This window comes from Corythoichthys intestinalis, chromosome 19 (assembly GCF_030265065.1).
Source record: "Corythoichthys intestinalis isolate RoL2023-P3 chromosome 19, ASM3026506v1, whole genome shotgun sequence".
NCBI classification, from domain to species: Eukaryota; Metazoa; Chordata; class Actinopteri; order Syngnathiformes; family Syngnathidae; genus Corythoichthys; species Corythoichthys intestinalis.
In genome coordinates, this window is record NC_080413.1 from 34879305 (window position 1) to 34906190 (window position 26886).

General features: G+C 38.5%; 1 protein-coding gene across 4 annotated transcripts in view; it reads left to right on the top strand.

The window, feature by feature from the left end:
- cd2ap (CD2-associated protein) overlaps positions 1 to 26886 on the top strand; it is a 114395-nt gene that overhangs the window by 36071 nt on the left and 51438 nt on the right. For 3 of the 4 annotated variants that reach the window (XM_057822500.1, XM_057822501.1, XM_057822498.1), the window contains exons 3-5: positions 15618 to 15786; positions 20793 to 20893; positions 24659 to 24785. In XM_057822500.1, the coding sequence (XP_057678483.1) occupies positions 15618 to 15786; positions 20793 to 20893; positions 24659 to 24785 (397 nt within the window). The remainder of the gene's footprint in view (positions 1 to 15617; positions 15787 to 20792; positions 20894 to 24658; positions 24786 to 26886) is intronic. The other variant, XM_057822499.1, reaches the window with a different exon arrangement.

Consider the following 26886-nt stretch of genomic DNA (forward strand, 5'->3'; position numbering starts at 1 on the left):
TCAGCAGGGACAGGGAAGATGGTTAAAATTGACGGGAAGATGGATGCAGCCAAATACAGGAACATTCTGGAAGAAAACCTGTTGGTATCTGCACAAGACCTGAGACTGTGACGGAGATTTATCTTCCAACAGGACAATGATCCAAAACATAAAGCCAAATCTACAATGGAATGGTTCAAAAATAAACGTATCCAGGTGTTAGAATGGCCAAGTCAAAGTCCAGACCTGAATCCAATCGAGAATCTGTGAAAAGAGCTGAAGACTGCTGTTCACAAACACTCTCCATCCAACCTCACTGAGCTCGAGCTGTTTTGCAAGGAAGAATGGGCAAGAATGTCAGTCTCTCGATGTGCAAAACTGATAGAAACATACCCCAAGCGACTTGCAGCTGTAATTGAAGGAAAAGGTGGCGCTACAAAGTATTAACGCAAGGGGGCCGAATAATATTGCACGCCCCACTTTTCAGTTTTTTATTTGTTAAAACAGTTTAAATTATCCAATAAATTTTGTTCCACTTCACGAATGTGTCCCACTTGTTGTTGATTCTTGACAAAAAATTAAAATGTTATATCTTTATGTTTGAAGCCTGAAATGTGGCGAAAGGTTGCAAGGTTCAAGGGGGCCGAATACTTTGGCAAGGCACTGTAAGTTTTTTTTACATAAATATGTCGAGAAAGTGCTGCTAGTTTAGTGACTGTGGTTGCCCCCCTTCATAACACAAAGAGCTTTTTGTGTGGAAAATTCGTGTAAATAAATGCTTAAATCCCTGAATTCCTTATAGATATGGATGTAAAACAGTCTCGATTCTTGGTTAAAAGCAAAAAAAGCGGGCAGTTAAGTTTTTTTACGTAATTATTGCGATGTATAATGCCAATGCTGTAGCGGCTAATTTCTCCCATTGTTTTTTTTTTCACAGTGTTTCAAAATGCATGCATGGTACGAAAAATATAATAATTCCCTTGAATCCTCGAACAAATCACCCATGAGACAATTATTCCTGTTTGTATGCGGTACAGCTTTCGTACTTTTTCAAAAATCAAAGCTTGGGCTCGCAGCGTGTTCTGTCTTCGACTGACTATTAGTAAATAAAGCAGACTTTGGTAAAGCCCCCTACGGGAAGGCGTGACGCAAAGAATGACGAAGTGTCAGGTCAATAGATTTTTTTTTTTTTTCTAGTCTCTATTTTAAGTCTACACTCATGTAAAGCTGTCGGAACACGTGGGGTGAATGAAGGGGACGCTGTTATACACACATACACATACATTACAGGTCCCTCTTAGCCAATTGGATGCCAAGAACGCTGAGCAATAACCAACTCTGGGAGCTGCCATGCCTTTCATATCTTGAAATTTCTTTTGTAACAAGAGGCAATATTTTCCCATTGAGGCGTGTCTCAACCTGAAAATTCTGTATGTAGCAATGTTTGTAAGTAGAGGTACCACTGTACTTCTAATGTGTCATCAACGCAATTGCAGTAAACACTAATGGACTCAAACACAGGGCGAATGATTATAGCGAAAGGCACACACTCTGAGTTACCGTATTTTTAGCACTATAAGGCGCACCTAAAGGCCTTCAATTTTACCAAATGCAGACAGTGCTTTTGCAAAAGCCAGTAGTGCACGTTAAATTCTGATGCACCATATATCTGGATAAGTATTGGTCAATCATGGCATGATACTCCCTTAGCGCAGCTTCATTTAGTAGATGCACAGTGAAACCCCAACAACTACTACTACTGCGCCTTATAATGTGGTGCCCCCTTATAGTGCGGAAAATATGTTACTCTACGCGTTTAATATGGTACTGCCTTATTTTCCTTCTTTGTTTTTTTTTTTAGCATATTCGATATACAAAACAAATATGACAGTAATGTCTTGTATGTATCAGAATTAGGGCTGCGGCTATCGATTATTTTAGTAGTCGATTAATCAATGAACTACCGTAATTTCCCGAATATAAGGTGCACCCGTGTATAATGCGCACCCCAAATTTACTGACTGGTGAAACACAGCACAAGCATAGCACATTGGTAGTTCAAAACATTACCATAAACTGACAATATTTACGGTAATAATATGATTTGACAACTTCTCCAACCTACCAGAATCTAGGAGAAAACAAAACAGATGTGACTTTTCTTTTAAAGGCTACTGTATAACTTGCTCGTTTCATCATGATGAATGAATGGATTGATACGGAAAAATTAAAGTGAGAACAAAAGTCGGAAATCCGTGAGAGCTCATCGCTGTCAACACGACAGTAACAATAGGAACTATTGCTATTTTGGTTTGAGTTTCCCAAGGGACCGATATAGTTGACGGACACAGGAAGTGTGTGTGCTTACGTTTGTTATTGTCCGAGTTGCGGAGCTGCAATAAACGTTGATTCAAATGAGTTCAACAAACTAAATTCTGTGCTTTATGAAGAATGAAAAAAGCAGAATTTAACACACACGAAATCATTCGGCCGATTAGTGAAGTATTACAAAAACAAAATGGTGACGTCACGTACCGTAATGGTCGGCAACGAGTCGCCACATACGTTTCTTCAACACAACGTGGCCGTGTCAATTAAAAAAAAAAAAAAAAATCGGTTATATATATATATATATATATATATATATATTTCTGTCTCCATCCATGTACCCGTTTATAATGCGCACCATGATTTTACAAGTTGATTTTCGGGGGAAAAAAGGGCGCGTTATATTCGGGAAATTACAGTACTTAGTTTGAATAATCGAGTAATCGGATAAAGAACATAAAAAAATTAAACTACTTTAGCTGAGCTTCAAACGGTATAAAAATAAATAAGGATCTATGTACAACAAAAGAACAGTTGGCTAACTTACATAGCAAAAGTACGCTAGGTTAAATGCTATAAAATGCCGACTTAAAAAAAAAAAAATAATGCTCTTAACAAAAGGTTCAGACACATATGGCCACCAAAATTGGCTAAATATACCTTTAAACTAAATTACGAATGCATTAAAGGAAACATTAGCTCAAACAAAAACCTAATAGGGAGCAGCTGGATTCAGCCATGTGAAATGAGACAGACTGGGAGTCTGTGTAACCACCCAAATCAATAAAACTAAATGCAAACACTCTCAAAACAAACCATCACAACGCCACTTTAAATAAATGAATACTCGAAGCAGTGAAATGTAATTCAAATCTTTTTTTGTAATCGAATACTCGAGTTAATCGATTTATCGTTGCAGCACTAGAATTATTTCTCTATATCTGCATGGGACAATGGGAATTACTGACGTCATGAGAAAGGGCAGAAAAAACGGAATCACTTGTGTTTGAGAAAATGTCTGCTCCTTCTACGAGCGGCCATTTGTGGAAAATCCTGGCATTAGTTCCATTTTATTTCAAAATTTCACATCAGAAAAAAAAAACTTTTTTTTTTTTCAATTTACTTAACAATATTCTTGATTCTTGATGATAAATGTGTTGTCTTTGTGTATTACTACAATCCTAGTGTTGCCTTGACATCTTGCAGGTGTATAGTTCAAAGTTCAAATATCAACAATCATTCGATGCACATTTTAAATGTCTACATTTGACTGCGTTGGGGACATTTTATGACTTAATTACCGGAGGTACTTGCTGTAAGATATCCTCTGTCAATGAACCATAAATATGTCTTATTCATCCGTCTCTGCAGTCCCTTTACTGCTTTTCTCGAGTCTGCAAATCCGGGATAGTAATACAGTATATGTACCGTATTTTTCGGACTATAAGTCACAGTTTTTTTCATAGTTTAGCTGGGGGTGTGACTTATACTCTGGAGCGACTTATGTGTGAAATTATTGTCACATTATAATATCATTTCACATGTTATTTTGGTGTTTTGGAGTGACACTGATGGTTTGGTAAACTTTTTAGCATGTTCTTTAAGCTATAGTTATCTGAATAACTCTTAATAGCTATGTTACGTTAACATACCAGCCACGTTCGCATTTCGTTGTTCATGCATCATGTAATATTGTCATACTGTGCACTTACTCATCATTTTGTCCTCTTTTGTATTTTCATTTTAAATTGCCTTTCAAGATGACATATCTGTTCTACGCGTCGGGATTTTATCAAGTATATTTCCCCCAAAAATGCGACTTATACTCCAGTGCGACTTATATATGATTTTTTTTCTTCTTCGTTGGGCATTTTATGGCTGGTGCGACTTATACTCAGGTGCGATTTATAGTCCGAAAAATACGGTAGTTAATCTGGTAAGAAGACTGGATCTGTCACTGCAGTTAGATGGTTAATCCGCTGAGAAACAGTGATTAGCGGTTCTTGAACTTTCGGTAGGCTACAGCTAAACGGTTGTTGTTCTCCCTTTTTAATTGATATTACTACGACGGCAAAGGGACAAGAGAATACTAAAATGTAGTAAAATGTAGTAAAAATACTACATTTTGACCCGCCATGCCCATGACCAGGATTACCATAATTATCTGACTAAAAACCAGTCAGTTTTCAGTTTTTTATCAAGTTTTTTTTCCCTCCATTTGAACCATGCGGTTTATTCTCATCAACAACTGGATTTATGGTGCAGAGGTTTGTCAGCAACAAAATATACGAGGCAATATGGATTCCTGTTCAGAGCTATATGAGAGGCTATTCGTTAGTTGGCACTAGACATGCCAATATTTTACAAACTTTTGCTTTTTGTGGATTCTAGGTTGTTTTTTTCCCCCTCATTTAAACTGTATATAGACCCTACTCACATGACGTCACAACCACGCCTCCGCGCCATATTGTCCGTCTACTCGTCGTGTTGACGCATTACCGCTACGTAAATTCCTCCCATTATGGCGTGTTTTTCTGCTCGTTAACATTAATAATCAAAATGGTGAAGGCGTCTGTGGCGGTTGGTTGCAATAACAGAGAAGATAGACGGGGAGACTTGAAGTTCTACCGTATTCCGAGAGACCCGGAGAGGAGAGCGAGATGGACTGCTGCAATTCGACGAGAAAACTGGGCTCCAAACGATTACCACAGATTATGTAGTAGTCATTTTATATCTGGTAAGATGCATTTAATATATATTTAGAGGGTTTTGGGCTGGCAACCACAATTAAGATCATTGCGAGGCTAATCGCCGACAACATACAGTTTCAAATTCAAGATGCTTATTTCTTCCACCATCATTACATTTTGAATAATATTTAGCTGGTACCAAGTGAAAGAAGCTGGCCTCGTCTACGGATCATCAGTTAAACAGGGGTGTCCAAACCTTTTGCAAAGGGGGCCAGATTTGGTGTGGTAAAAATGCGGGGACTACCTTGGCTGATTTACATAGAACAATATATTTAAACACATTTTAGCAAGCCCTTCTGTGTGTCACATTTGCTTTATTATTTTTTTTAAATTCATAATTTCAACAGTCTCGTCTTTGTGGCGTTCTCTTTCGACACTCGGGCTCTTGAGAAATACTGCTGCTGTGAAATTAAACTAGCTTCAAGTTGCTATAATTTCTCGCTGCGTATCTTCCCTGTAATGTTGTCGTACATGTCAGCGTGTCTTGTTCGGTAATATCATTATCGCGTCACATTGAACTCTTTGAAAACAGCGACTGTCTCTTTGCAAATGAGGCAGACACAGTTGTTGCGTGTTTTATTGAAGAAATAGTCCAATATCCACCTATCCTTGAAGCGTCAGCCATCGCAGTCAACTTTTTTTTTTATTGATTGTCACCATTTTAGAAAATTGGAAGGGTCACACGGTGTAATGTTGCTTAGAGTGCTGCTCTTAAAGTTTTTCAAACTTGCGTGAGAATAGGGTGATTTTGTGTGGACAAGATAGTTGTAGATATCAGGGCAGCAGATGTCAGGCAGAGAGGGCGAAGACAGCGGGTCGAAAAATATCGATTTAGGCATCAAATATGGATCTGGCGAATGGATAGACTGAAGCTTTTCCACATATCGCTTTTTATGCAACGCATCCAATAAGTTTACAGTGTCTGAAAGCACCGGGGCTTCCATGAATTGCACTATAAATTGCACGACAAATTGAAACCATTGAGAATACGGATAAACAAAGACGGACAATATGGCGGCCGGATACAGCGACACGTCATTCTGTGACGTTGGTGAGTAGGGTCTATAGCTGAGCTTTTAAACTCAATTCATCTAGGGACTGCTGGAGATAGATTTCTTGAGCACTGTGCTTTGTATAGTATGTAAGAGCCGTCACCCTGTCTCCAACTTTTCCTGAAATTGTCTGTTTCGATCTTAATAACAGGTTTTGACAAAGATGTGACTATGATGCAACAGGATATATTTTCATAGGTTTTCTTCTGGTTTGACTCCAAAATTACATTACAACTAAGTGACTTTGGTTGCTTACATCTAAAATGCATGAGCTGTGGTAGGTACAGTACAGTAAGTGATGATTAAATAAAAAACTGCCCAAGCCAAAGACTGCAAAAACATGCATGCTGCATGATTAATAAACTCTGATGTCAAGCAGATGCTGTAAAATTATGTCCTACAAGCCTCAATTGGCCCATGGACCTCAACTTAAGGACGACTGATATATACAGTAGTAGTGACAAAGATGGCAAACAAGCCTGCATGCACGGACACCCGCACGTACGTACTAACTAAACTTCCTTCAAAGTGCAAAGTCAGCGTGTGTAAACCAGGAAGCGGATGGTCAACCCAGTCATTGTTTAGCTAAATAGAATGTTGCTGCACTGACACTGTGGTTATCAGATTTGCCTTCTAATGGAAATATTTTTCCTGTATGGTCCATAAATTGATTGATAGAAAATTAGTACATGGTTAGAGGTTCTCTCATTTTAGCCTTTTTTTGCCCGCATCTTTATTCACCTAAAGTGCTTATGGTTTCAAGATTGAAGATAACCCATTTTCACTAAGAAACTCACTTTATGTATTTGTTGTATATTTAAATGAAAATGGCATCTAGGGCTGTTACTAACGGTTATCTTAACTTACGAATATTTTCTTATAATCAATTAATTGAACGATTAATCGGATAGATGTCACTTTTTTTCAATTACCTTACCAATTTAACCTAAAGTTGTTTTAGAAATATTGTAAGTAACAGAGAAGACAAAATGAATTTGTATTTTCCATCGATTTAAACAGTATAATGAAATGAATGGCTATCTGAATAGATCATCAAGTACAGTAAAATTGTAATCTCAGGAGCACCATGAATTAATGTTCAAATACAGTAATTTTTGGAATAGTGGCACTTCACTAGAAACCTTGACCACCAAATTTGATACAAAAACTTTGTTTATATTTAAGCCACACTGGACTATAACTCAGGCATGAAAATCTCTCACCTTTTGGCAAAATTCGCCGTTTTGAAGTAAAAAAGGGTGACCTACGTGAATTTTGTATATCCAAGGAGAATTTTTTTTAAGGGGGCTGGAGGTTTCGGGAGATTTTTTTTTTTTTTATTGTCGGACGCTTGGTATGTAAGTGGGGAAAGCGGCACAAAGCCAAAAAAGCACACAAATGGACAAAACATTAACTTATTTCAACGAAACAAAAGGAAGGTACACTGTTGTGTCCGGTCTCTCGATGACAAGCTTGGCTGCACGTCGGCCGTGAATGGACATCTAAAGTGCCGTCACTCAGTTGTAATTTTAGAAGACGACAGGAGACAATTACTGTACAAGCTGGCAGATTGTAAATACATTTAACTAACTAACTAACTAAAGACTAGTTTTATTGAAGTTGCTAAGCCTGTGGCGATATGTAATGAGGCAGTAATTTTCACGGCTGTTTTGTCGTCGCATGTGTGCATACATTTGTGCGTGTGTGTACACGTGCGTGTTCATAGCATATGAGACTCCAGTTCTTTTCACAGATGTTATTTGTTCATTAAAACGCCGTAGAATTAAAGTTCAGACATACAAAATAAGGACACACATCTATATTAAACACTTTAAACGTTAGCACTGCTACATTGAGTCTAATGGTAAAAAAAGACAACCTACTTTAGCCTGCTATAAAACATTGGCATTTTCCAAAACGCAAACTTGTGGTTAAAGGGTGACATTTCGAACTTGAAAAATCGCTGCTTAACAGCATTTGCAAATGAAAAAAACATTTGATTGACACCACATGCAATGACAAAAAGCTTTTTTTGTGGAGTGTAAAGCTTACGGTTAGCGGTTTAGCGAACGTACTTCCGGTGAACATTTCAAAATAGTAGCACGTCATGTTTGTCATATAAATAACGATTTCTGGAGTTAATCCCACATACTTCAGACTTCAGATTCTACACTAAGAGTAGCTTTAAAATGACACCCTTTATTAAAAATCTGATTGGCAATAAATAATTATGATAATACTATTATACACTCACCGGCCACATTATTAGGTACACCATGCTAGTAATGGGTTGGACCCCTTTTGCCTTCAGAACTGCTTCAATTCTTCGTGGCATAGATTCAACAAGGTGCTGGAAGCATTCCTCAGAGTTTGGTCTATATTAACGTGATGGCATCACACATTTGGTGCAGATTTGTCGGCTGCACATCCTTGATGCGAATCTCACGTTCCACCACATCCCAAAGATGCTCTATTGGATCGAGATCTGGTGACTGTGGAGGCCATTTGAGTACAGTGAACTCATTGTCATGTTCAGGAAACCAGTCTGAGATGATTCCAGCTTTATGACATGGCGCATTATCCTGCTGAAAGTAGCCATCAGAAGTTGGGTACATTGTAGTCATAAAGGGATGGACACGGTCAGCAACAATATTCAGGTAGGCTGTGGCGTTCCAACGATGCTCAATTGGTACCAAGGGGCCCAAAGAGTGCCAAGAAAATATTCCCCACACCATTACACCACCACCACCAGCCTGAACTGTTGATACAAGGCAGGATGGATCCATGCTTTCAAGTTTTTGACGCCAAATTCTGACCCTACCATCCAAATGTCGCAGCAGAAATCGAGACTCATCAGACCAGGCAACGTTTTTCCAATCTTCTAATGTCCAATTTCGATAAGCTTGTGTAAATTGTAGCCTCAGTTTCCTGTTCTTAGCTGAAAGGAGTGGCACCTGGCGTGGTCTTCTGCTGCTGTAGCCCATCTGCCTCAAAGTTCGATGTACTGTGCGTTCAGAGATGCTCTTCTGCCTACCTTGGTTGTAACGGGTGGTTATTTGAGTCACTGTTGCCTTTCAATCAGCTCAAACCAGTCTGGCCATTCTTCTCTGACCTCTGGCATCAACAAGGCATTTCCACCCACAGAACTGCCGCTCACCGGATATTTTTTCTTTTTCGGACCATTTTCTGTAAACCCTAGAGATGGTTATGCGTGAAAATCAAATCCCAGTAGATCAGGAGTTTCTGAAATACTCAGACGAGCACTTCTGGCACCAACAACCATGCCACGGTCAAAGTCACTCAAATCACCTTTCGTCCCCATACTGATGCTCTGTTTGAACTGCAGGAGATTGTCTTAAACCATGTCTACATGCCTAAATGCACTGAGCTGCCGCCATGTGATTGGCTGATTAAAAATTACCGTAAGTGTTAACGGGCAGTTGGACAGGTGTACCTAATAAAGTGGCCGGTGAGTATATAGTAGTATACTATAATATTTATGCTCGATATTTTTTTAAGAATTGTTTTGAATCATGTTGGAAAGGCGAAGTCAGTGTTCTGAATCTGTTTACACTCCATTCTTTTGCACTAGTGAATGCTATGAGCATTTGACCTCATTGTTTATTTGAGATTTTTTTGTTTTTATTTACGTGTTTATTTGTACTTAGATTAGTCGACTAATCGTAAAAAAGTCAGCTGACTAAACAGGAGAAAATTTGTCGTTTCGGACAGCCCTAGTTGTACCGTGTACCGGAACATATTTCCTCCACACCCTTCTCCCCCTTTTTTCCAATTTTTTTTTTTACCCCTGACCCATTTTCATGCCTGATACCTGCAGGAATGGCTACTTACACCAAAACAGATGAGCCTGTAAAAAAATCCAAAATAACTACTATATTACATTTGTATCATAATCAAAATAACATTCGCTTCATGTTTAATATATATTCATCTCAGCAAAACAAAAAATATGAATGAATGTAAAATAACAAAATGGTGATAAAATGAATAAAAGAATTAACAAAAATCATTCAAGTAAACAAAAGTACTTCTATCCTTACATGGATGGCTAAATGTCTCCCTTATAGTAGCTTGTTTGTTGTAATACTGTAGTGCTTCTAAATAATAGACATATTTCATGTGTATTTCTAATATACTTGGTCAGTAAAAATGTTTCTGAAACAGAAATTGCATATAAAAATCTATAAAGGGATTTAACCATTACAGCTTAATTTTTTGAATGTCAGAATCGGGGGGGGGGGGGGGCAGATTTGTATAATTATATATTTCCTCTATATATACAGTAAATATCTGGGGGAAATTAAAAACAGTACCTTGTTATTTTCACTTCTGGAGCCTTGGGTTTGCTGCTCAGAAAGGTCTTATGTCTTATTCCCATCTAGTGGCAGAAAGCTATATTGTAACTGCATTTTAACTGCCATGTATTTGGTAACAAGCTGTTGTGAAAAACCCCTGCTAGATTGGGTTTGGGCCATGGGCACACTGTTAAGAATCAATGTGCTAAGACATTGCGAATTTATGAAGTTGTCATTGATTAAAATACTGTGTAGAATTTTGCTAGCCAGCAGTCATTCTAAGTATTAAAGAAGCTTCTCTCCCACAAAGCAGTACAAATGGCAAAGAATCTGCACTTATCATTGTGGTTATGATCCCCTTTCTCGCGATGCACAAAGTGAAAAAAAATGGTAGAGTTGCTCACCCATCAAAAAGAGTTAGCGTTCAAGTGTCAATTGATTTTTTTTCTCAAACTATTTATACCGTGTAAAATTAACAGACCGTGAATAAGACCTCCATGCTTCCTAATTGGCAGTGACACTGCCATATTTCTGGCTTTGTGAACTACGTATATGGGAACATTAAAAAATCTGCTAAATCCCAATAGAAAATAAGCCTGTAACAAGGACTCGTTTAAGAGAATATTTTATTTATTCATTGTATTTATACACTGCTGGCCAAAACTATTGGCACACCTGCAATTTTGTCAGATAAGGCTCAACTTCTCCCAGAAAATGATTGCAATTGCAAATGCTTTGGTAGTAATATCTTTATTTATTTTGCTTGCAAAGGGAAAAACACAAATAAGAATTAAAAATAAATAAATAAATACATCATTATCATTTTACACAAACCTCCAAAAATGGGCCGGACAAAAGTATTGGCACCCTCAGCCTAATACTTGGTAGCACAACCTTTAGACAAAATAACTGCGAACAACTGCTTCCGGTATCCATCACTGAGTTTCTTACAATGCTCTGCTGAAAATTTTCTGGAATTCTTCTTTGGCCAACTGCTCCAGGTCTGAGATTTGAAGTGTGCCTTCTCCAAACTTTTTTTTTCAGATTCCTCCCCATGTGTTCTATGGGATTCAGGTCTGGACTCATTGCTGGCCTCTTTAGAAGTCTCCAGTGCTTTCTCTCAAACCATTTTCTAGTGCTTTTTGAAGTGTGTTTTGGGTCATTGTCCTGCTGGAAGACCCATGACCTCTGAGGGAAACCCAGCTTTCTCACACTGGGCCCTACATTATGCTGCAAAACTTGTTGGTAGTCTTCAGACTTCATAATGCCATGCAAGCAGTCCAGTGCCAGAGTTAGCAAAACAACCCCAAAACATCAGGGAACCTCCGCCATGTTTGACTGTTTTCTTTGAAGGCCTTGTTTTCCCCCCCGTAAACTCTTATGTTTATGCATTTTCCCAAAAAGCTACTTGCATGCTGTCTCATGTGACCAGAGAACATTCTTCCAAAACGTTCTTGGCATTCTCAGGTAAGTTTTGGCAAACTCCAGCCTGGCTTTTTTATGCCTCTGGGTCAGAAGTGGGGTCTTCCTGGGTGTCATACCATAGAGTCCCTTTTCATTCAGACGCCGACGGATAGTACGGGTTGACACTGTTGTACACTCTGACTGCAGGACAGCTTGAACTTGTTTGGATGTTAGTCGAGGTTCTTTATCCACCATCCGCACAATCTTTTGTTGAAATCTCGTCAATTTTTCTTTTCCGTCCACATCTAGGGAGGTCAGCCACAGTGCCATGGACTTTACACTTATTGATGACACTGCGCACGGTTGACACAGGAACATTCAGGTCTTTGGAGATGGACTTGTAGCCTTGAGATTGCCCATGCTCTTCTCTCTTTTCTCCATGCTCAATGCGTTACACACAACGACACAGGACAGAGGTTGAGTTAACTTTAATCCATTTTAACTGCCTGCAAGTGTGATTTAGTTATTGCCACCACCTGTTATGTACCACAGGTAAGTAATAGGTGTTGTTAATTACACAAATTAGAGAAGCATCACATGATTTTTCAAAGGGGGCCAATACTTTTGTTCGGCCCATTTTTGGAGTTTTGTGTAAAATGATAATGATTTTATTTTTTCCCCATTCTCTTTTGCGTTTTTTTTTTTCCATTTCAAGCAAAATAAATGAAGCTATTTTTACCAAAGCATTTGTAATTGCAATAATTTTGTGGGAGAAATTGAGCATTATCTGACTGAATTGCAGGGGTGCCAATAATTTTGGCCAAGAGTGTATATTTATTCTGGCTTTGTGAGCTATATTGGAGGATTCAGAAATCGGCAAAAACCCAATAAAAAATTAGCCTGTAATCAGGACTAGTTTGAGTGTATATTTTATTTATTTTAAAATGATAAGCAACTACCCCTGCAGAAAACTTGTAAAGCCTGGTGGTAGAGAAGCCCACTGGTCTCCCACTATATTATTGAAAATAAATTAATAAATAAATGAAATAAATAAATCGTTTTAGCAACAAGCAGAAACTATATTAAGACTATATTATAAATAGTAATAAATCACTGACTATAAATTATTTTTTGCCAGAACTTGTAGTAAAATACAGCAAAATTGATATGGTTACTCATATTGTCTGAACTGTATGTGCGTCTTCATTGATTATTCAATGTCAAGCAGAACCTGTTTAGATCAGAACTAGTCATGACATTTTTTTAGGGCTTTTTTTCCCCCCCTTGTGAGGTTTGAAGCACGCTTCACTTCCTGCGTGCATTAAAACTTGTTTACTCCAATAACAGCGCATACTATAATGTGGTATGAGTTAACAGGGTAATCTGAAATACAGTAATTGTATTTTATTGGCTAAAATAGGACTGACATTTAAAAAAACAATTAGTAGCTAACTAATAACTATTTTCCGTACTATAAGGCGCACCCTCCATGAATGGCCTATTTAAAACTTCTTTCATATATAAGGTGCACCGCATTATAAGGCACACCGCATTAAAAGGCGAAGTAGTAGTGGTGGTGGTTGTTTGGGTTGTGTTATGTATTCACTAGATGGAGCTGTGCCAAAGGGAATGCCATGCCATGGACAACAAATACTGATCCATATAAAAGGCGCATCAGATTATAAAGTGCACTGTCTGCTTTTGAGAAAATTGTAGTATTTTAGCTATGCCATATAGTACGGAAAAAACAGTACTTCCTGGAAATATTGGCATCTTCAGTGGTACCTCTACATACTAATTTAATTCATTCCAGGACCTAAATTGTAAATCAAAATGATTGCATGTTGAGCGGGATTATAATTTCATTAATTCGTTCCACAGCCCAAATACCTATGCAAAATCTCGCCAAGCGCTACTGGGGCTTCAACTGGGGCTGTGTGCTTTGGTCAGATGAGACCAAGATTGAGCTTTTTGGCAACAAACACTCTAAGTGGGTCTGGCGTGCCACAAAAGATGCACATGCTGAAAAGCACCTCATACCCACTGTGAAGTATGGGGGTGGGTCAGTGATGCTGTGGCGCTGTTTCACTTCCAAAAGCCCTGGGAACCTTGTTAGGGTGCATGGCATCATGAATGCTTTGAAATACCAGGACATTTTAATTCAAAATCTGTTGCCCTCTGCCCGAAAGCTGAAGATGGGTCGTCACTGGGTCTTTCAGCAAGACAATGACCCTAAACATATGGCCAAATCTACACAGAAATGGTTCACCAGACACAAAATCAAGCTTGTGAAACATTATAAGAGAAGATTAGGTGCTGTTTTGTTGGCAAAAGGGGGTTGTACAAAGTATTAACACCAGGGGTACTAATAACTGTGACACACATTATTTGATGTCAAATAATTATTTCTTTATGTGGCATTCTTTCACCACTGAATAAATGCACTTGTATTGAAGGTTGGATTTTTCTTTCTCTCTTTTTTTTTTTTTCCATTAAGGTCCCATATTATTTGAAAAATAAAAAAAATATTAGAAGCTAAAAATCACATCTTAACCAGGGGTGCCAATAATTATGGAGGGCACTGTGTAAACAAAAATAGTATGTCTTTCTTTTTTTATTGCAGATATTGATCGCAATAAAACATTTGGACAACATGATTCCTTTTCTTGTTTTATTTAAAACAATTGGTGCATGTACAAAACAGGTCAATAAATCACAATTTATAAAATTATTAGAAAAATCGCATACAAGAATGTGATATCAGACATCAGAGCTGCGGAGCGGCTTAAGGGAGCCTCGCCAAACTTTGACCCGACATTACATAGACTCTCGGCCGCCTCCAGACGGGCTTTCTCCCGCTGTCCTCGGTAATTCCAGCTCCAATAGCGTGTCTTAAAGTTGCTGCAGTCAAAAGCTCGTAGATGGATCTCTGGATTGTGCTGACGGTCAGCCGCGAGGCGAGCCACAGTCTGTCCCAGCCCCTGCCTCTCTTGGCCGGCCCCCGAAATCAAGCCTTCCAACATTAAAGTAGAACGCACGTAGTCTCGATATATGTCTATCAACTTACAGTAAGTGTTGTTGTGAGGCACATCAACTTGTCTTCCCTTGCTTAACAGCGTTTTCCACCTGTAAACAAACAAACACAAAAAACTTGTAACACTTGCATTTATGCGTTTACATAATTGTGCTGTCCTACACGTACAGATTAGCAAAGGGCTAGCAGCAGATAGCATGCTAGCATCGTGATAATAATATCAAAGGCAAAAAGGCGTTTTGTGCGCAAGATTTTACCTTTAGTATTTTTTGAGCACCGGACACATGAAAATGTAGGGATAGGAAGAAAATACCTTTCATATCGCAGCGGCAACATGGTTACAAAAACACCCAGTCTTTGTGGGGGCACGAGCTTGGTTCCACATCTGCTTTCATGAACATGTTGTCCTCCCATTTCCCGATGATGGCAGATGGATACGATATTTCCAAATTGTCTTTTTGAGGCATTTGATGAGTAATGTTACTCCAGCTCTACTGTTGTTTTGGATGGAGAAAGTGTAAAACAGTCGCGAGCAGAAATGCGGAAGTAATGTGGAAGTACATCGGAAACTTGTCTATCTTTTCACTTTATTGTACACATTTTTTCCGCTGGGATGCACATTATCAAGATCTTCTCTCATATTTTTTTGCAACACAGAACATACTTTTTACAATTTTTTCGGTAACAAATATGAAGGGAGCGTCATCCTTTATTATTCATTTATCATTTTCTGTTAATTCTGTTGTTTTCAAAGGAAGTAAAGCAGGAGGACAAGGAAGCAAGAAGTGAACCAAAAGAGGAATCTGCTCAGCCTCTGAAGAGAGAGAAGTCTGTAGGCAATGTTGCCAACTTGGTTCAGAGGATGAGTACTATTGGTATCCCCACCGGTGGATTCCAGCCACGACCATCAACTATCACAAAGAGTAAGAAAATATATTTGCATATGTATAAATATTTATCACTTGCATTTATATTTCAAAGAATTATCAGTAAAGCTACACCTGACTTTTCTCTTTGGAGTTTACTCTCCGTGCGTATGAATGTTGTATCAGCCATCTTACTGTATTTCTCGATCGCTAGAACACTTTAACCCTGTTGTCCGAACCAAATGCTCAATGGCCTGAACCCAGTGATTCAATCAGTCACTCCTTTGGTGAACCCATGAACTCTTTTCACCTGTTTCAACACAACCTGTCAACACATTTTGATTGTGATACACCCGTGTAGCGTAACTGTGAGCGCAGGTTCCAAAAGTAATTAACACACGTAACTGGTTGAACAACAACAACTCAAAATTGATCACACTTATGGCTAACGGTGTAACAGAACATATATGTCATTTCAGTTGGTGAGGCACTAAAAAGGATAACGTTGGGAGAGGACGTGTCTGTGTGAGAATTGGTCAAGGTGGTCAGCGATGACAAAGAACTGTTAATAGATTAAAAAAAAATCAGTTGTTGTCCATAGTCTGACCATGAAGGAGGGCAGAAAACGGGTACAAGGGAATGCCTGCAGATTCGCTATGTCCACTACAATACAAAGATTTAGAGAACACTTACCTTTTTTGACACATGGTATGTAAATATTGACAGCAATTACTTAATGACTATACTACCTAGGGATGCAACAATACTCGATTTTGTATTGAACCATTTGATACGCCCTCTTCGATTCAATACGTAAAAACATTCGATCCAAATTAAAGATGCACGATAATATCGGTTACCGATAATTATTGGCTGATAATGGCAATTATGACGTCACATAGATAATCACAGGCTTGAGCCTATATCATGGCGGCTCTGTCACTAGTGTGGGTTGACTTTTCCGAGTGTGAAACAAACGACACTCTCGCTATCTGCAAAACCTGCACTGCCGAAGTTCCACGAGGCGGAAAGAAAGCGTCCTCATTCAACCATCCGATCAGCCATTTAAAACTGCATCACAGAGGCTGCTACTAGCGTGAATGCTAAAGCTAAACACCTAAACTAAGAAACTATGGGGCTTGTGACAATGGAGTCGGGTTGTTTGGGAATGCAGCCCGGGGAGGGGGGGGGGGTAAACTCCATCTAAGGCTAAACACCGGCACGAGATCGATAGTCGACAAGTAGCAGTCTTCCGACGGAGCCTGCTGCTCTGGCCTGTCCAGCAGGCCGCAACCGCGTCGCCCTAGTTCCCTGGTGGCGGGACAGCCGGTGAACATCCCGGTTTCTCAAGCGATCCCCCATGGCGTGCGGGACGCGAGTCGCCCGCCTCCGTCCGGAGCAGAGCCAGGCCCCCAATACGCCGCGGCGAGCGGATATCTGCCCCGGATAAAAAAAATAAATAATGCAGTTTATACGGCCATCATTCTTCGTGAGAAACATGCCGATCACATCAGTTTCACCACGGACATTTGGACAAGTGATGTCAAGTTAGCATGTTTATCATGACGGCATAGTGGTTAGATGATAATTTGAACATGCACCCAACCACACTCACAAAGAAGTCAGTAAGTCAATAATGCATTCAGTACGCTGTAAATTTATGACGTCTTAATTGGATCATTCGTCTTAAATCTAATAATAATTTAAATAATTTTCCCCATCTTGTTTTGAGTGTTGAAGACTTGTTAACAAATGAATGTGCCAGATTATTCCACTTACTTGAAGTAAATATTGCCATTGTTCTTATTAAGCCCATTCATCTAAAAAAAAAAAATTGTCATTTTTCACCTAAATCAAGAAAAAATTGCTTTCAAATAATGTTTTGAACCATACCTTTTCTTGAATAAAGAACATTTCTGACAAGTTTTTTTTTTTAGGATTAAGTATAATAATTTATTGCTTAAAATAAGGCTTTTAAGCTTATTTTCAGCTGCGCAGGCAGATCATTTCACTTATTTCCAACAGATTTACACTAAAAACAAGGGAATTTAACTAGTTTTAAGGAGGTGTGTTTTTGCAGTGTAGTAATTTTGTATGTTAGGAATGGCTTACTTTTAAAGGCATTTTTGTGCAACTTAGGTATTTACTTTGTAAGTAATTGTTGCCCAAGGTTTACCATTACACAATGTCAGATAATCTGTCTTTATTGAGATGTTAGAATTTACTACTTTTTCCACATGTAATGTTGAAAAAAAGCAATAAATTATATTTTTGCACAGTAATATTTTCTCTTGTGTATACTTTAAAATTTTACATAAATCTTTTAATAGGCTTACCGGCTTGACATTATCGGTTATCGATTGGAAGGAGGAGGAAATTATCGGTATCGGTTGAAAAATGTATTATCGTGCTTTACTAATCCAAATGAAAAGCTCCAAAAATATATTTTCCGAACGTTTTCTTGTGTGCGCTCGCTACTGTACCTTGGGAAAAAAAAACTCGGAGAAAGCTCCTCCCCTCAAGCAGCTATTCTCTTCTCCTCCCCAAAACTGCCTCGAGGGCAGGATCAACCACGCTGCTTCTCTCCTTTTGTTTTTAACAGACAAGAGGATCATGGCTAGCGAGAAAAGACAAAAGTTTGATCAAGCGTCTTCAACGTCGTACAGATCCCCTGTGTGGCAGCATTTTGGGTTTGCTGTTCATTACAATGATCAGGGGGGAAAAAAAACTATTGTCTTACAACAATACCGTAGATCCCGGGCAACACGACCATTATGACCACTCATCTCCGCCGCCATCACCCAGACAGTCATCTGCAAGCGGGGCAGAGGACAAGCCGGTAACGCAACCCAAGTCTCATAGCAGCATAGTGGACGCATCTCAAAGGAATTACACTTTCACCTTCAATAACATAAGAAAATCACACGTGCTGTTCGAACATTTGTTGACAAACCTTTGCAGCCTTGTTCTGTGGTTGAAAATGATAGCTTTTCGTACCTTATCAAAACTGTTGAGCCACAATATGCTATCCCCTCTGGTACTTATTTCACAAAGTAAGTCTTTTCGGATATTTTCAACGAAGTCCGCCAAAACATTGTTACCGACTTAGCTGCTACGAACAACCTCGCTTTGACAACAGACAGCTGGACACCCGGGACACTGAGAGCTACCTCACGGTAAGGTTACATTACATGATGAACATTGAGTGGCAAATTAAGAGCGCTGTTCTTGAAACTCGTCCTGTTTATGAAGTCGATTGTCATATGCTGGTGTTGTGCAGTAATGAGCAGACGTGACTTCTGTGGCGTGTGTTAACTTTTTTAATGATCCGACAACACTCGCACACTTCATACTCGTTATCACCAAATAGCAACCTAGATGTGCTGCGTCAGAGCCCCACAAAGTTATGCCATTGGCTGCGTGAGCCCAGGGGCATACACATTTAAGAATCAGTGCTCATTTGTACAAATTGCGCCGAACCCGTGCAACTTGACAGTTATGTTATATGGTAAACCTAGCTGCTAAGAGAGCTAGCAATCAACAGTGTGGCCTGCCCCACTTTACAAACAGTAAAATTGTTCTCAGCATTTTTTTTACAAAATATCTTTATCAGTAAGAATTAAGCAAATAAATATTCTGCACTGAAATGCATGTTTATATCATGAAGTTATTTTTGCTTGTTAGAAGGAAAAAAAAAAAAAAAGAACTAGTATTTTTTGTGTCAGAGCATTAAATGTATTGAATCGAACCGAAAATCGTGTCCCTCATATCGAAAATCGTACCAAACTCTGACTTAACTGTATCCTACCACAGTATACTCCAAATGTGCTTCTGTGCATCGCCTGTACCTGTAGCAATTATATTTTCTTTCTAGCGTACTCCCCTTTCCTGAATCTCATTACACGATTTTTCCCCTTCATGGTGGTGGAAGGTATATGACCATGGATCCTACACCATGGCAATTCCTCTGTAAGCCGTGGCACTAGCGTGTGGTGACATAGGTGTTGAGAATTGCCAAACCTAGATATTGATGGGATTTTTCTTCCGTTGCCTGGCCAGACAAAAATTGGCCTGTGACGTGAAAGAAGTTCTTTAAGCCTGACCCAATATGAAGAGATTAATTTTGGTAATTTGTATTCATGTAAGTTTAAAATGTTAAATGCACAAGATTTCAGTTTTTTTGGTTTATTTTTACTTTGTATACTACAAGTGTTAATAATGCACTGCTAATCTGAAAACATAGTTCAGTGTTAAGCACAGATTAAACAGTTTTAGGTAAATGTTTGGCTTTGCGAGAGTCTATGGTTTTGTCAATGTGAAAATCAGGTTTTATATTCACAGTTGAGAGAAGATTTCCAGAAATGTCTTAGCAATCTAGAAGCACACTGCTTGCCAAATGTATTGGCACCCCTGCAATTACAAATGCTTTGGTAGTAATATCTTCATTTATTTGGCTTGCAATGAACGCAAGTAGAGCTTTTTGGGAAAAGGCATCAATAATTTACAGGAAAAAAAAACGAGGCCTTCAAAGAAAAGAACACGGTCCCCACAGTCAAACATGGCGGAGGTTCCCTGATGTTTTGGGGTTGCTTTGCTGCCTCTGGCGCTGGACTGCTTGACCATGTGCATGGCATTATGAAGTCTGAAGACTACCAACAATTTTGGAAGCATAATTAGGACCTATTGTGAGAAAACTGGGTCTCCCTCTGAGAATCATTTTTGGGAGAAATTGAGCATTATCTGACAGAATTGCAGGGGTGCCAATACTTTTGGACAGCAGTGTACAGTAGTGAGTCAGTGATTAGGATAGGCTTCTACCTACCTGAAGAATTTTCAGGTGTCTCCCACTACAACATCCCAGATATAATGTCAAGATTTTCTTGATAGTGCTTTGGCTTTCTATATTTTAAAATTAACACTACTTGCTTTCCCCTCCCTATTTAAATTTTTTTATTTTTAAATTTTTTTTATAATGGTAGAAGCCCTGCACGTATGAACATGTCAAAAGCACACAACTGAAGTGACACAGCCAGTTTGTTTACTGCCCTACCTTGTTTTTGCAGAGGCGAAGAAGCGACAAGTCAAAGTGTTCTTTGAGTATCAACCACAGAACGAAGATGAGCTGGAATTAAAAGTTGGAGATATTGTTGACGTCGTTGATGAGGTATTTTCAGCTGTCTTTATTCTTTTCACAGTTGTTTGCAGGTTATTCAACTCTACTCTGTTGTCTAATATATTTGTTAATGCTGAAAGCAGAATAACAAAGGACAAATATACTGTTGTCTAATATATTTGTTAATGCTGAAAGCAGAATAACAAAGGACAAATAGTGTTTCACTTGATGTACTGTTGAACTGTTTTCATGATCGTACGTTATAAAAGATTTTTATTTAAACTTAGTTGCGCAAAGGAACAAGGTGTGGAGTTAAAGAGCATACAAGTTGTTGACATAAGACTTGTGTATCATGTTTTCACTTTTTGAACAACAGGTTTCTTAAAGTTTGTACTACAGTGGTATGAAATAGTATCCGTACCTTTTGGAATTTCTCAATTTATACTACAGTGGTATGAAAAAGTATCTGAACCTTTTGTAATTTCTCACATTTCTGCATAAAGTCACAATCAGATGTGATCTGATCTTTGTCAAAATCACACAGATGAAAATACAGTGTCTGCTTTAACTAAAACCACCCAAACATTCAAAATTTTATATTTTAATGAGGATAGCATGCAAACAATGACAGAAGGGGGCAAAATAAGTAAGTGAACCCTCTGCCTAAGGAGACTTAAAGTGCATGTGACATGAAAAAGCATGTTTATTTCATAATACATGCGGTATTTTATGCCCCTGAATGATATGGACTGCTTGGATGTGTGTGGAAGCGATCGCTGTATTTATTTAGTTTTTTTAATCCCGCGCCATGAAAATGAGTGACTTCCGGCTTCGGTCTTTTATTGAGGAGGAGGGCGCTGTGACGTGTACGGTAGAAGACGTCCTCTTCACTATACAGTGTACTGTTGTGTATGAGGACGAAGGATTCAGCTGATTTCGTGGATTAATACATATATTTTTCGCATCACGCCAGCCAAACGGCTGCAGAAAAATCATTCTGTGTGCGGCAGAGGCGTATGCACCTTTTTGGAGTTTCAGTTTCAGTTTGCCGATCCACGAAGACAATCGACAACCGGGTCGTCATGTCAAATAATCCAGGCTAGTTATGTGTGATTTTACGCTTCGAAGACTTTGAAACATCATTCGGTTCGGGTTAGCATGTCGGCTAGCTGTCGCTCCTTCTGGTTTGTTTACATTCTCCGAAGCCGGGGAAGGGAAATGACATATGTCCGATTTAGGTGTCATAAAATATCGTTCGGGAGGTGCGACAGTAAAGGTGAAGTCGACAGTTTTGACCATTTATGGAGTAATTTTGCCATGTCGTCTTGAATAAATGGATTTTTCTTTTGTCATATTCCATTTAGCACAAGACTGTTATTTGTCATGACCATGCCATTTATTTAGCAATTGGGGAAAATACTTGGATTAAAAGGAATATCCTGTAAAAATATTGAAGTGAAGAGACAGAAACAATGACATTTTGCCGCTCTCTTCGTCGCATTTTCCTCGTTGTGAGTAGTTCCCCTTCGACTGGCTGACTGGTCCTTCTCAAGCCATTTATATAGCTGTTGGGGAAAAATACTTGGATAAAAAAAATATCCTGTAAAAATATTGGAGTAGCGAGACTGAAACAATGACATTTTGTGGCTCTCTTCGTCGTGTTTTCCTCGTTCTGAACAATTCCCCCTCAATGGACTGAATAGTAAAACCGATGAGCCCAGTCTACCGCTGACGTCATCCAACTGTTGGGGACGCTAAAGCCCTATAATGGTAGGCGTGGCTAACCGGCAGATTAAAAGACTAATTTCTCGTCATCTGCGCTTTGCTAAATTGTTGTATATAGTCGAATCGTTTCAAAATATGATTCTAATTCACATAATAATGCCATTTAAGACTTTTTTTCTCGTGTCGTATGCTCTTTAAAGAGCAATTGAAACCAATTTTACCCAACATTTTAAGTCAGGTGTTTGCTTAATCACTGATGAGTTGTTTAAAGCTGCCCTGCCCACTATAAAACACGCTTGGTAAGAAATGTATTGATGGGAAGTTTTGTCTGATGTGCATCATGGCTCTGTCAAGAGCTTGTCTGGAGACTTGCGATCAAGGATTGTTGATTTGTATAAAGCTGGGAAAGGATACAAAACCATCTGTAAAAGTCTGGATGTTCATCAATCGACAGTCAGAGAAGTTGTCTACAAATGGAGAGAGGTTGGCACTGTTGCCCGCCCTTGAAGAAGTGGCCGTTCACCAAAGATCACGCCAAGAGTTCAGTGCATAATACCTCGCATAATACTCAGAGAAGTAAAAAAAAAAAAAAAAAAACAAGGGTGTCTGCTAAAGACTTACAGAAATACCTGGCAGAGTCCAATATCTCTGTGCACATATCAACTATATGTAAAACTATGACCAAGAATGGTGTTCATGGGAGGAAGCCACTGCTTTCTTAAAAAAAAATAAATAAAATAAAAAAAAAAAATAAAAAAAAACATTGTTGCTCGTTTAATGTTTGCAGAAAGGCACTTGGACACTCCACAGAAGTTTTGGAATATTTTGTGGACTGATGACTTTGTGGAGGAAAAAAGGAACAGCTCACCAACTTCAACACCTCATCCTCACTGTGAAACATGTAAGAGGGAGCATCGTGATTTGGGACTGTTTTGCTGCCTCAGGGCCTGGACAACTTGCAAACATTAATGGAAGAATGAATTCAAAGTTTATCAGGATGTTTTGCAGGGAAACCTGAGGCCGTCTGTCAGACAGTTGAAGCCAAAAAGAGAATAGATGCTGCAACAAGACAATGCTCCAAAACACACAAGTAAATCAACTTCAGAATGGTTTCAGAAGAACAAAATACAAATCAAAGACTAGACTTGAACCACATGCTGTGGCATGACCTAAAGACAGCAATTCATGCCAGACATCCCAGGAATCTGACTGAACTACAGCAGTTTTGTAGAGAGGAATGGGCCAAGATTAGTCCTGATCGATGTGCCAGATGTTCTGCAGCTACAGGAAGTGTCTTGTCAAAGTTATTGCTACCAAAGAGGGGGCCGCAAAATATTAAATGTGATGGTTCACTTATTTATTTTTTACCCTTCTGTCTTTGTTTGCATACTATCCTCATTAAAATATGAAAACCTATAAATGTTTGGGTGGTTTTAGTTAAAGCAGTTTTTTTCATCTGTGTGATTTTGACAAAGATCAGATCACATTCGATGGTGATTTTATGCAGAAATGTGAGAAATTCCAAAAGGTTCAGATACTTTATCATACCACTAGTTTCAATAATATTGAGGACTCCATAAGAAAGACCTGCCGTCCACATATGTGCACATCACATGTCATGTCATTTAGGCCACAGTAATATAACTGTCTACATGACCCACTTGTGATGTTTATATATTTTCCTGAATAATCATTTTTTTTAAAAATAGTTTTTTAAAAATGAATAAAAATAATTATAAATGAAAAAAAGTTAAAAAAAACAAAAAACAAAAAGAATAAAAACAGAAATACACTGTGGTTATGGCTCCAAATAACTCAAGTCGGTTTATTTAATTATTTTTTATGTCGTAGTATTTAACTCATTGCCTGACATTGGATTTTCTAAATGGTAATGGGATTTACACTTGTATAGCTCTTAGTATTGCGCTATATACTTGTATGGACTATATACTTGTATTGACTCCCACCCAAAATCAATTGGATTTATAGCTGTGTCAATAGCAACCAACGAGTGCTCTATAAAGTGTTAATGAACAGAAGTTCAGCGATCTGAGTACGCAACATTCCTAATTTATCTGCCTGTTTGTGCAGGTTGAAGAGGGCTGGTGGAGTGGCATAATTAACGGCAAGTCAGGGCTATTCCCGTCCAACTTTGTCAAAGAAGTAGATACCACGAAAGAAGACGGAGACTCAAATGACACTACACCAGATGAGGCTGGTATGTATAGAAGAGGATTCAGGCCAAGGAAATATTGCCTCTGTCACACCCTAAACGCATGCTCACCAATCGCAGAACTAACTCTTATTGAAATTCATACACTTTCTAGGAAGGGCTATATATTTTATATTAGAGGTCGACAGACATGAGATTTTCAAAGGCCGATACCGATATCTAAAAAATTTTCAGCCGATTTTGTAAGCCAATACAGGGTGACCCAAAAAAAAGTTTACACTGCCATAATACAACTTAAATGCCATGTTTATTCATCTTAGAATTAGAATTTAATCACAAATTATACATTATTGTAAAGAACATGTACAGTACACTCTATTTTTCAATGTGTCCTCCCTTAAGTGTCCTCCAGAAGTTTGTGGCTTCTTACAGGCACTGTCCTCCACAGTTGCCCATATGCTATAATCCAGGGGATTGAGATCTGGACTCTGGGGTGGCCACATATCACCTTGTCAATCAACTTTTTGGTCCGCACAAATCGGCACTTCCAGACCCAGGTTTTCGTGAGGCTGTTCCAGTATCTTTCAGCTTCTTTTTAACTTTGTAGACTGCACATCTGGATATTCTCAGATTTGCTGCAATCTCAGTAGGTGTCAGACCGGCACGCAGCAATTCAGGTACAGCTAAAGTTTTCTTCATTTTCAGCAGAAGCACAGGAATTGTAGAGACTAGAGATTACCAGCTGCATTGAGTGACCTTAATGAATCACTTAAGCATGACAGCCTATTTAGATATGTTTCGATGGCTTTTAAACAAGCAGTCAACTGAGTATAAACTTTTTTTTGGGTCACCCTGTATTTGAGGTTGGATGTGCAGTTACGAGGGCTGTCCTAAATAATCACTCAGTAAACACCTTAAAGGGCAAAAGCAACATTGCATATTTTCTCATGCAAGATGATTAATGTCTTATGTTAGACTTCATAACCTATTGACATGACACGGGAAACGGGCCCGATTCGTAAGGGGCCTATTTTCAAAAATTTCAAATTCAAATATTTTCAAAATCAAAGCTGCTACCGACCTAAAACCAAAACAGGCACCTACCTTAGCCATATATGAGTCTCCATGAGCAGCGGCACCAAAATATTCGAAGTCGTTCCCTTATAAAAGGATAGTATATATATAAATAGTATATTTAAGTATAACACAACTTAAAATGGTTAGAAAAGTCTCAGATTTTACACTAGATGCACAAAAATTTCCAAATGCAGAGATGATCACCTATATTTTCAGGATCAATAGCAATATTTAACATCTAAGATTTTACCTAAAATAGCAACTTAATTTTTTTAATTTACTGCGAGTTTTCAACAGCTGATAGATAACTCAATTTAACATCAGAAACTTGATACTTGAGGAAAACGAGCAGAATCAATAAATAATATGTAAATAGATTATTAATAAATTTTACATACAATCACAATTTATTATAGAATAGAATAGCCCTTTATTATCATTATCCACTATATACTGTTAGCGAATGAGGCTATCAGCTGCCTGACCAAAACAGAGCTTTTCTGTGAAAATTCTTGTGAATAAATGCCTAAATTCCCGAATTCTTCATAGATTTGGACGTAAAACAGTCTCGATTCTTGGTTAAAAGCAAAGAAACCATGCAGATAGCGTTTATTTTACGCATATGTCGCAGTACAATGCTACTCTGTTAGCGAATTAGGCTAGCGGCCTCTTGACGTGCACAGAGCTTTTCTGGCAAAAATTCTTATGCATAAATCCCTAAATTCTTTATAGATGTGGACGTAAAAGTCTCCATTCTTGGTTAAAAGCAAAAACATGTGCAGGTAGTATTTATTTCGTGTAGATGTTGCCAACTATGAGGCTAGTCAGTTACCAAAGTTTGCCGCCTCCATGTGGAAACAAAGAAGAAAATTCCTGCAAATACAGTGGGGAAAATAAGTGCAAGTTCTCCCACTTGAAAATATTAGGCCTTTAATTGTCAACATGGGTAAACCTCAACCATGAGAGAATGTGGGGAAAAAAAAAAAACAGTAAATCACATTGTTTTATTTTTAAAGAATTTATTTGCAAATCGTGGTGGATAATAAGTATTTGGTCAATACCAAAGTTC